The sequence below is a fragment of the Tetrahymena thermophila genome, assembly GCF_000189635.1.
Source record: "Tetrahymena thermophila SB210 genomic scaffold scf_8254591, whole genome shotgun sequence".
Classification (NCBI taxonomy): Eukaryota; Ciliophora; class Oligohymenophorea; order Hymenostomatida; family Tetrahymenidae; genus Tetrahymena; species Tetrahymena thermophila.
Genome location: NW_002476362.1, coordinates 53,274 through 64,597, shown reverse-complemented (window position 1 = coordinate 64,597; position 11,324 = coordinate 53,274). Strand labels below are relative to the sequence as shown.

Below are 11,324 nucleotides of genomic sequence, written 5' to 3'. Positions count from 1 at the left end.
GAACCGAGGTTTATTTTGCGCCAGAAATTGAAGAAGGAATATTGAAAAAATAGGTAAAGTTAATATTTATTTAAAAATAAAAGTTTTTTTCAATTTTTTTTATATTTTATAATTAAAACTACAAAAATAAAATTTTTTTTACTCTACATATTTAGTCTGATGTTTTCTCATTAGGAATTATTTTTCTGGAATTAGATAACATAAATACATTCAATATTTGTGGTACTACAAATAAGGACAAACTAAAAATTAAAGATGGAAATATCTTCTCAAACTATTAAATTAATAGGTTATCTTCAATTTACAAGATAGCACAACAGTGCTTAAATTACTACGTGGATAATCGTAAATCTGCGATTGAATTGTTAATTGAATTTATACGTTAGAATTAGCAGTATATAAACATTACTCTCTATTCTGTGATTAATAAAGTAATTAAATAAATATATTAACTTATTTATTTTTTAATCCTTTATTAAATAACTTTTTAGTCACAATTAAAGTAGGAATCAGAGCAAATAAGTTTAATTGAAAAAGGTTCTATCGAATAATAGTCAAAAAAATAAAGCTAGATCTAAGAAATTTCCTAATATAGCAATGTAAATAAATTAATAATTATATTAATTTAATTAAAACTAGAAATAAATTGATTTACTTATTTTTTTTAATTCTTTATTAAATAACTTTTAGTGGCAATTAAAGTAAGAATCAAAGCAAATAAGTTAAATTCGAAAAATATCAATCGAATACTAGTAAAAAAAATAAAATCAGATCTAAGAAATTTCCTAATTTGGTAATGTAAATAATTAATAATATTAATAGAATTAAAACTTTTTTAAAATTAGAAATAAATTTATTAACTTATTTATATTTTAATTCTTTATTAATAATTTTATAGTCACAATTAAAGCAGGAATCAGAGCTAATAAGTTCAATTCAAAAAAGTTCTATCGAATACTAATAAAAAAAATAAAGCTAGATCTATGAACTCTCCTAATATGGCAATGTAAATAATTAATAATTTTATTAATTCAATAAAATCTTTTTTAGAACTAGAAACATCTTAAAAAGCTAATCAAGGTGTTTAATTAGTAAAAATATAAACCTATCAACTCAGATGAATATGAAAAAATTCTAAAGATACTCTAAAATAATCCGAAGTATGATAGTAATTTAGAATTTATTTCAGTTGGTGGAAAAGGATTGGTCATGGGAGCTTTCAACAAACCTGAGGGAAGAAAAGTAGCATTGAAAATTTAGAAATTTTAATCTAAACATGAAGTTATTCGAGAAGTTGGAATTATGAGAGACTGTTAAATGCCTCTTGTGATTAAATTCTATGACTTTTTCTATATGTCTGTGAATAACAAAGATGATTTTGTTGTTTTTGAATTAGAAAAGTGTACAGGTAATCAATCTTTTTATTATTGAAATTAATATTTATTTAAATAATTTATTTGCAATTATTTACAAGGTAACTTAAAGCAATTCTTAAACAAACTTAAGGAAGGACAGATCTTATTGAGTGAAAGCTAGAAGATGAAGATTGCTGTTTAAATTATTGATGTTATCAACTATCTTAATTGTAATTAGATTGTTCATGGAGACATCAAGTTAGATAATATTCTTTACATCGATAATATGATTAATGTACCCACTATTAAATTAGGTAATAAATATATCAATTTCAGAAGAAAAAAAGGCTTAATATATTATTTATAAAATAGCCGATTTTGATTAATCTAGAAAATTACCTTGTGAATTTATAGGTCTTTTAGATAAATAAAAATTTTTTGAATACACTCCCGCTTAAGGAATTGTAATAATTTTAAATATTGAAAATATATTAAATAATAATTTAAAAAAGTATGGAACCTTAGGATATAATTCACCAGAATTAATAGATAAATAATAATATACATTAGAGGTAAATAAATAAATTAATTTTATTATTTAAATTAAAATTGATTTTTAATTTACTAAAAGTGTGAAATATTCTCAGTTGGAGTTTGTCTTGCCCTTCTAGATAATTTTGAGAAACTAGAACCTGTTATTTTGAAAAAAGCACTTGATCATTAGAATGGATTCAAAATTCCCTTTGAACGAAGTATCAACTTCTAAGATGAAGTTATTAATAGAAAAGGATAGATTTATGAAATCATATTTTAAACAGTCGTCTTTAAACCACAATAAAGAAAGTCTTTATCTTAAATTCTCTTAAATTTGGAATAAAAAGAATACTCATATTACTCAAAAATACACTATTCAACTGAATCTGTAGTTTTTTTTGCTTTTATTTTAAAATATATTTTTTTATTTATCTATTTTTTAAATAGGCACTAAAATACTTCAAAAATTGCAAAATACTCGCTCTAGATTATGAGTATACCTTTTATATTAATTTATTTATCTATATTCTATCAAATAATATAAGACGAATTAGATTAATATATTTTCATCTGACTAGTTAAATTCAATTTTTTAATTTTTTGTAGAAAAAAAATAATAATTTTTAAAAAAATACATGAAATAAAAAATAAATATAAGGGTTACTTTATTTGAAACATTTTTATAATTGATTTTATTCAATTTATTATTATTTTTTTTAAATTTAATTAGGTCTAATAATATAGATTCAGATGGGGCGAAAGCAGTTGCTTCCGAAATAGCTAAATGTACTAATCTCTCCACTTTAAGCCTTTCACTTTGGTAATTTTTTACACATTTTCTCAATTTATAGTTTAAATAAATCATTAAAGAAATCAAAGAATTAAACAATATTTAATTAATTAAGCATTTTTGTTAATTTTAATTAGGAGGAATCAAATAGATTCAGATGGGGCGAAAGCAGTTGCTTCCAAAATAGCTAAATGTACTAATCTCTCCACTTTAAGCCTCAACCTTTCGTATTTTTTTACTCATTTTCTCAATTTATAGTTTAAATAAATCATTAAAGAAATCAAAGAATTAAACAATATTTAATTAATTAAGCATTTTTGTTAATTTTAATTAGGTGGAATCAAATAGATTCAGATGGGGCGAAAGCAGTTGCTTCCGAAATAGCTAAATGTACTAATCTCTCTACTTTAAGCCTCAACCTTTCGTAATTTTTTACACATTTTCTCAATTTATAGTTTAAATAAATCGTTAAAGAAATCAAAGAATTAAACAATATTTAATTAATTAAACATTTTTGTTAATTTTAATTAGGAGGAATCAAATAGATTCAGTTGGGGCGAAAGCAGTTGCTTCCGAAATAGCTAAATGTACTAATCTCTCTACTTTAAGCCTCAACCTTTCGTAATTTTTTACACATTTTCTCAATTTTTGTTTAAATAAATCATTAAAGAAATCAAAGAATTAAACAATATTTAATTAATTAAGCATTTTTGTTAATTTTAATTAGGTGGAATCAAATAGATTCAGATGGGGCGAAAGCAGTTGCTTCCGAAATAGCTAAATGTACTAATCTCTCCACTTTAAGCCTTGAAATTGGGTAATTTTTTACACATTTTCTAAATTTATAGTTTAAATAAATCATTAAAGAAATCAAAAAATTAAACAATATTTAATTAATTAAGCATTTTTGTTAATTTTAATTAGGAGGAATCAAATAGATTCAAATGGGGCGAAAGCAATTACTTCCGAAATAGCTAAATGTACCAATCTCTCCACTTTAATCCTCGATATTGGGTGATTTTTTACACATTTTCTCAATTTATAGTTTATATAAATCATTAAAGAAATCAAAAAATTAAACAATATTTAATTAATTAAGCATTTTTGTTAATTTTAATTAGGTCTAATAATATAGACTCAGATGGGGCGAAAGCAATTGCTTCCGAAATAGCTAAATGTACTAATCTCTCCACTTTAAGCATCAACATTGGGTAATTTTTTACATATTTTCTCAATTTATAGTTTAAATAAATCATTAAAGAAATCAAAGAATCAAACAATATTTAATTAATTAAGCATTTTTGTTAATTTTAATTAGGTCTAATAATATAGATTCAGATGGGGCGAAAGCAGTTGCTTCCAAAATAGTAAAATGTACTAATCTCTCCACTTTAAGCCTCAACCTTGAGTAATTTTTTACACATTTTCTCAATTTATTGTTTAAATAAATCGTTAAAGAAATCAAAGAATTAAACAATATTTAATTAATTAAGCATTTTTGTTAATTTTAATTAGGTCTAATAAATTTGATTCAGATGGGGCGAAAGCAGTTGCTTCCGAAATAGCTAAATGTACTAATCTCTCCACTTTAATCCTTGACATTGGGTAATTTTTTACACATTTTCTCAATTTATAGTTTAAATAAATCATTAAAGAAATCAAAGAATTAAACAATATTTAATTAATTAAGCATTTTTGTTAATTTTAATTAGGAGGAATCAAATAGATTCAGATGGGGCGAAAGCAGTTGCTTCCGAAATAGCTAAATGTACTAATCTCTCCTTTTTAAGCCTCAACCTTGAGTAATTTTTTACACATTTTCTCAATTTATAGTTTAAATAAATCGTTAAAGAAATCAAAGAATTAAACAATATTTAATTAATTAAGCATTTTTGTTAATTTTAATTAGGTTGAATAAAATAGGTTCAGATGGGGCGAAAGCAGTTGCTTCCGAAATAGCTAAATGTACTAATCTCTCCACTTTAAGCCTCAACCTTGAGTAATTTATTACACATTTTCTCAATTTATAGTTTAAATAAATCATTAAAGAAATCAAAAAATTAAACAATATTTAATTAATTATACATTTTTGTTAATTTTAATTAGATAATAAGAAGAAGAAGAAGAAAAATGTTCGATTTTTTGAAGGCAGTTGATTTTAAAATAGATTAATTAAAAATATATTTAACCTAAAAATTAATAGAAGGAATTTTCGATTTTATAATATATTATTAGTAAAATTAAAAATAAAGAAATAGAAAAGTTATATGGGTAATCTTTAATGAGTCTCTTAGATAAGAGCATTTAATAGAAAATTAAATTTTTAATTATTTTTTACTTAATAAAAAATCAAAAATAATTTTTTAATTATTAAATTAAATGAAATTATATATATATTTCATACATTTATAGACACCAAGTATATACTTAATAATTATATATTTTATAATTTTTATATTTTCTAATAAAGCCTTAATTTTCATTTCTTAGAAAATATTTGATTATTAATGATAATACATCTTCTCATCTCATTAATTAACTTTTTATATAAATTCTTATCTGTTTGTGTGTGACACTATGTGGAAGTTAAATGCTACATTTTGATTAGATAGCTTATCTAAATAATGGCAATATTTTTTTTTTACTCCTTTTCCACATTTCAGAATCATTTAGTCCTAATAGAAAAGCTATGAGTATCTGGATAATTATATGTTTTATTTATATTTTTCTTCATTATATATAAATAACCTAATTTAAATTGGAATATCAATTTATAAGGTATTTCAAATAATTACCATTACACTATTTTAGGTAATGTAACCCCTAATCGAATCCTAGCTTAAATGATTATAAAAAGGTGGTGTAATCAATAAATTTTTATTAGATATTTTTTCTAAAATTGCTTACAGTCTAAATACCGTACTTTCTCTTTTTTTCGGACCTCTGAATTCGGATAACAAGAGAAATTGATATTTTTTAAACAAACTTCAAAAATTCATAAAGAAATATACAAACTAATAAATAATAAATAAATAAAACAAATAAATAAATTTATAAATTTATAAATTTAATCTTTATGTTTAATTTTAAGAAACATTTCTGAGTGTATAAATACATGTATTTATATGCGAGTATATTAATTAATTAATAATCATCAATTTAATTTACACTTTTTAAATATTGAAGAAAAAATATATCATTAAATAGTTAATTAGAAGGAAAAAATGAAGAAAAAATATGAAATAATAAGATTAATTAATATTAAATGCAAAAATTTAAAATAAATGATGAGCTTAATTAACAAAGAAAAAACAAAAAAAAGCAAGCACGATAAAAAGAAAAACAAAAAAGAGCTTTATTGTTTTTAATTAGTTTTTATAATTAAAAATATCACAATCCAAAACAAATAAACTGTTTTTACCGAAGATCAAGTGTCAAATTTGAGAGATTAATGCATTTTGCTAAAGCAGAACCTAAGCCTGATGCACCTTCATCACCAATTTAATTTTAACTTTTTAAATATTGAAGAAAAAATATATCATTAAATAGTTAATTAGAAGGAAAAGATGAAGAAAAAATATGAAATAATAAGGTTAATTAATAATAAAAGCTAAAGTTTAAAATAAATGATGATCTTAATTAACAAAAAAAAAAAAAAGCAAGCATGATAAAAAGAAAAAGAAAAAAGAGCTTTATTGTTTTTAATTAGTTTTTATAATTAAAAATTACACAATCTAAAACAAATAAACTGTTTTTACTCAATGTTAAGTGTCAAATTTGAGAGATTAATGCATTTTGCTAAAGCTGAACCTAAGCCTGATGCACCCATTGCACCAATTTGATTCCAACTTTTTAAATATTGAAGAAAGAATATATCATTAAATAGTTAATTAGAAGGAAAAAATGAAGAAAAAATATGAAATAATAAGATTAATTAATAATAAAAGTAAATGTTTAAAATAAATGATGAGCTTAATTAACAAAGAAAAAACAAAAAAAAGCAAGCACGATAAAAAGAAAAACAAAAAAGGCCTTTATTGTTTTTAATTAGTTTTATAATATCACAATCCAAAACTAATAAACTGTTTTTACCTAAGATCAAGTGTCAAATTTGAGAGATTAATGCATTTTGCTAAAGCAGAACCTAAGCCTGATGCACCTTCATCAACAATTTTATTACAACTTTTTAAATATTGAAGAAAAAATATATCATTAAATAGTTAATTAGAAGGAAAAAATGAAGAAAAAATATGAAATAATAAGATTAATTAATAATAAAAGCAAATGTTTAAAATAAATGATGAGCTTAATTAACAAAGAAAAAACAAAAAAAAGCAAGTACGATAAAAATAAAAACAAAAAAGAGCTTTATTGTTTTTAATTAGTTTTTATAATTAAAAATATCACAATCCAAAACAAATAAACTGTTTTTACCGAAGATCAAGTGTCAAATTTGAGAGATTAATGCATTTTGCTAAAGCAGAACCTAAGCCTGATGCACATTCATCACCAATTTAATTTTCACTTTTTAAATATTGAAGAAAAAATATATCATTAAATAGTTAATTAGAAGGAAAAAATGAAGAAAAAATATGAAATAATAAGATTAATTATTAATAAAAGCAAAAGTTTAAAATTAATGATGAGCTTAATTAATGAAGAAAAAACAAAAAAAAAGCAAGCATGATAAAAAGAAAAACAAAAAAGAGCTTTATTGTTTTAATTAGTTTTTATAATTAAAAATATCACAATCCAAAACAAATAAACTGTTTTTACTCAATGTTAAGTGTCAAATTTGAGAGATTAATGCAATTAACTAATGCAGAACCTAAGACTGATGCACCCATTGCACCTATTTAATTTCCACTTTTAAAATATTGAAGAAAAAATATATCATTAAATAGTTAATTAGAAGGAAAAAATGAAGAAAAAATATGAAATAATAAGATTAATTAATAATAAATGCAAAATTTTAAAATAAATGATGAGCTTAATTAACAAAGAAAAAACAAAAAAAAGCAAGCACGATAAAAAGAAAAACAAAAAAGAGCTTTATTGTTTTTAATTAGTTTTTATAATTAAAAATATCACAATCCAAAACTAATAAACTGTTTTTACTCAATATTAAGTGTCAAATTTGAGAGATTAATGCAATTTGCTAAACCAGAACCTAAGCCTGATGCACCCATTGCACCAATTTAATTTTTACTTTTTAAATATTGAAGAAAAAATATATCATTAAATAGTTAATTAGAAAGAAAAAATGAAGAAAAAATATGAAATAATAAGGTTAATTAATTACAAATGCAAAATTTTAAAATAAATGATGAGCTTAATTAACAAAGAAAAAACAAAAAAAAGCAAGCACGATAAAAAGAAAAACAAAAAAGAGCTTTATTGTTTTTAATTAGTTTTTATAATTAAAAATATCACAATCCAAAACAAATAAACTGTTTTTACCTAAGATCAAAACAAAAGCAAGAAAAATGAAATTTTATATGAAGCTAACAATTCTTTGTATTTAAAATACATCAAATAAATAAATAATAAAAAAATATATATATAAAACTATTATAAAATATTATCCTTAAGATGTATTCTGAGTGCATTTATATGTGCGAGTATTTCTATTCTATTCTATTCTATCACCAATTTAATTTTCACTTTTTAAATATTGAAGAAAAAATATATCATTAAATAGTTAATTAGAAGGAAAAAATGAAGAAAAAATATGAAATAATAAGGTTAATTAATAATAAAAGCAAATGTTTAAAATAAATGATGAGCTTAATTAACAAAGAAAAAACAAAAAAAAGCAAGCACGATAAAAAGAAAAACAAAAAAGGCCTTTATTGTTTTTAATTAGTTTTTATAATTAAAAATATCACAATCCAAAACTAATAAACTGTTTTTACTCAATATTAAGTGTCAAATTTGAGAGATTAATGCAATTTACTAAAGCAGAACCTAAGCCTGATGCACCTTCATCACCAATTTGATTCCAACTTTTAAAATATTGAAGAAATAATATATCATTAAATAGTTAATTAGAAGGAAAAAATGAAGAAAAAATATGAAATAATAAGATTAATTAATAATAAAAGCAAATGTTTAAAATAAATGAAGAGCTTAATTAACAAAGAAAAAACAAAAAAAAGCAAGCACGATAAAAAGAAAAACAAAAAAGAGCTTTATTGTTTTTAATTAGTTTTTATAATTAAAAATATCACAATCCAAAACAAATAAACTGTTTTTACCAAAGATCAAGTGTCAAATTTGAGAGATTAATGCATTTTGCTAAAGCAGAACCTAAGCCTGATGCACCTTCATCACCAATTTAATTTTCACTTTTTAAATATTTAAGAAAAAATATATCATCAAATAGTTAATTAGAAGGAAAAATGAAGAAAAAATATGAAATAATAAGATTAATTAATAATAAATTAAATTAACAAAGAATCAAAAAATAAGAAATTATAATAAAAAGAAAAAGGAAAACAAATCAAATAAATTAAAAGAGCTTTAATGTTTTAAATTAACTTTTATAATTAAAAATATTACAATGCAAAACAAACAAACTGCTTTTATTAAGTGTAAGTTTTAATAGCAAAAAATGAAGAAAAAGTATCAAATAATAAAAAATGAATAATAAATAATTAATTAAAAATTGAAATGGAAATTAGGTTAAAATAGCTAAAAAATTTTGTTTTAATAAAAATCAATAAATAATGATGATAATTTCTTTTATAAAAATTATTTATTTAAATAAATTGAAAATTAAATGTACAAAAATTATTAATAATAATAAAAGTAATTTTTTTAATTAATTATACCTCAGATAAATATGGAGAACCTAATGAGATAAAAGTGAAGAATTTAAAAACTTTTTTTATTAATTAAAATAAATTTAAAGGATATTAATCAATAAATTAATAATTACTTCTTCTAATTCGTCGTAATATTTAATCTATTATTTCATTTATTTATTTTTTCAAAAATATTGAATAGCAATTTATGAAATTTGATAAATTAATTAATTATAAATGGATAAAAAGAACAAATAAATATAATAATTAATTATCAAATATAAATTTAAATATTTGGTTTTATGAAGAGATATCACAGAAAAATTAATTTAACATTCACTATTTAAACTTAATATTTGTATTTAAAAAATATACTTAAAAATATATATAGTAGGAATTAGAGATGGTCAGTTATTTATTTATTCCTATTTGAAAAAATTCTAGTAGTTAATGTTCTATAATTTTAATATTTTTTATTTGTTACAATATCACAATACCCCAACTATCGAATAATATATTTCTTATTTAAATACTATTCAATCTAATTTATGTGCATGTTTGTAGCTATTCTTAAATTAATCTATATCCTAAGAAGCATAAGAAAATTAACTATAATCACTTTATAAACATTTTTTTCCAAATTATTATTTTGGTTATTTTATTAAGCTTCTGTATTTTTTGCCATATTCATTCTTTACTTTTAATTTTTTTACTTATATCATATTTTTATTTCTTCCAAAATTCTTTTTTTTAATTTCTTCTTACTTAGTTAAAAAATTAATTAAAATTTTTAAAATCAATTTATGTTCAATTTTTTTTAAATGAAAATATTTTTTATTTGTAATTTAAGTAAATGATTTATCTAAGTTGAATAATTAAAAATATTTAATTGAAATTTTAGATATTTGAAATAAGATTACCTTTTAGTTAATTTATAAAAAACAGATTTTCAGGAGAATTTGATAAAAAATTAACTGTATAAATAGTGTAAAAGAAATTTTATTCAATTTAAAAGCTTGTTCACAAGTTAAATGTAGTAATATTGTTTACTAAAATAGCAAATAAATAATTAAATATTTTACTTTAATTTATAATTCTAACAAAAAATTATAAATCAATTTTTTTTAATTTAATGAAATTTTACTTAAATTATTTGTTTTTATTTAAATTTAAAACTATTTATTTCGTTTTATTTATTTTTTTAACTTAATAACTTGTGTTTTAATTCTATTTTATTTTTTCATAAAATAATTTCTATTGACAAGAAAAGTCATATATTGTTAAGCCTTTATAGCTCAGCTGGGAGAGCGTAAGACTGAAGATCTTACGGTCCTCGGTTCGATCCCGAGTGAAGGCATTTTTGTAATTTTTATGGTTTTTAATTAATTAAATAAAAAGCTAACATTTATAATGAAAATAAAAATTATTTGAAGTACTGATATAAGTTTTTAAATCATATTAGTAAATAACAATTATAATTACTGAAATACATTTAAAAAGACATAATTGAGTAGAAGATATTTTTGTAATTATGACTTTCAAATAACTAAAAAAGTTGAATAAAACTTAATCCATACTCACATAAAGGGAATTAATAATATCACCATCAAAAATGATTTATAAAAATGATATTTTTTAAAAATAACTAAAAATTAAAATTTATAAAATATATATTTTAAAATTATTTAAAATAGGCTTTAAAATAATATATAATATTGGTATAGTAAGTAACAATAGAAAAAAAATTTTGTAAAATTAAATTATAAAAAAAATTTTATTTGATTATTGATTTGAAATTTGGAAAAATAATTCAAAATATTTTTTTTATTATTTTTAAAA

The 11,324-nt window shown here is 20.4% G+C and overlaps 2 protein-coding genes across 2 annotated transcripts in view; one reads left to right on the top strand and one right to left on the bottom strand. All coding sequences in view use genetic code 6, as the record gives it.

The window, feature by feature from the left end:
• Positions 1-5,658, top strand: part of TTHERM_01211840 (kinase domain protein) — a gene marked incomplete at its 5' end in the record, with an annotated part of 5,764 nt that extends 106 nt beyond the window's left edge. The window contains 20 exons of the mRNA XM_001019002.3: positions 1-53; positions 156-431; positions 492-599; positions 691-798; positions 899-1,006; positions 1,051-1,408; positions 1,475-1,669; positions 1,728-1,819; positions 1,868-1,927; positions 1,987-2,277; positions 2,337-2,383; positions 2,620-2,709; positions 2,817-2,906; positions 3,014-3,103; positions 3,211-3,300; positions 3,407-3,496; positions 3,604-3,693; positions 3,801-3,890; positions 3,998-4,087; positions 4,786-5,658. The exon at positions 1-53 is cut by the window's left edge and continues 106 nt beyond it. Of these exons, the coding sequence (XP_001019002.3) occupies positions 1-53; positions 156-431; positions 492-599; positions 691-798; positions 899-1,006; positions 1,051-1,408; positions 1,475-1,669; positions 1,728-1,819; positions 1,868-1,927; positions 1,987-2,277; positions 2,337-2,383; positions 2,620-2,709; positions 2,817-2,906; positions 3,014-3,103; positions 3,211-3,300; positions 3,407-3,496; positions 3,604-3,693; positions 3,801-3,890; positions 3,998-4,087; positions 4,786-4,825 (2,456 nt within the window). The 3' untranslated portion in view covers positions 4,826-5,658. The remainder of the gene's footprint in view (positions 54-155; positions 432-491; positions 600-690; positions 799-898; positions 1,007-1,050; positions 1,409-1,474; positions 1,670-1,727; positions 1,820-1,867; positions 1,928-1,986; positions 2,278-2,336; positions 2,384-2,619; positions 2,710-2,816; positions 2,907-3,013; positions 3,104-3,210; positions 3,301-3,406; positions 3,497-3,603; positions 3,694-3,800; positions 3,891-3,997; positions 4,088-4,785) is intronic.
• Positions 5,659-6,069: 411 nt separating this feature from the next.
• TTHERM_001211821 (cyclic nucleotide-binding domain protein) lies at positions 6,070-7,868 on the bottom strand (the record flags this gene model as incomplete). Its single annotated transcript, XM_012798369.1, has 6 exons — positions 6,070-6,190; positions 6,438-6,527; positions 6,772-6,861; positions 7,114-7,203; positions 7,456-7,545; positions 7,798-7,868. The coding sequence occupies 6 exons, from the start codon at positions 7,866-7,868 to the stop codon at positions 6,070-6,072; spliced, it is 552 nt and encodes a 183-aa protein (XP_012653823.1).
• Between the last annotated feature and the right edge of the window lie 3,456 nt (positions 7,869-11,324).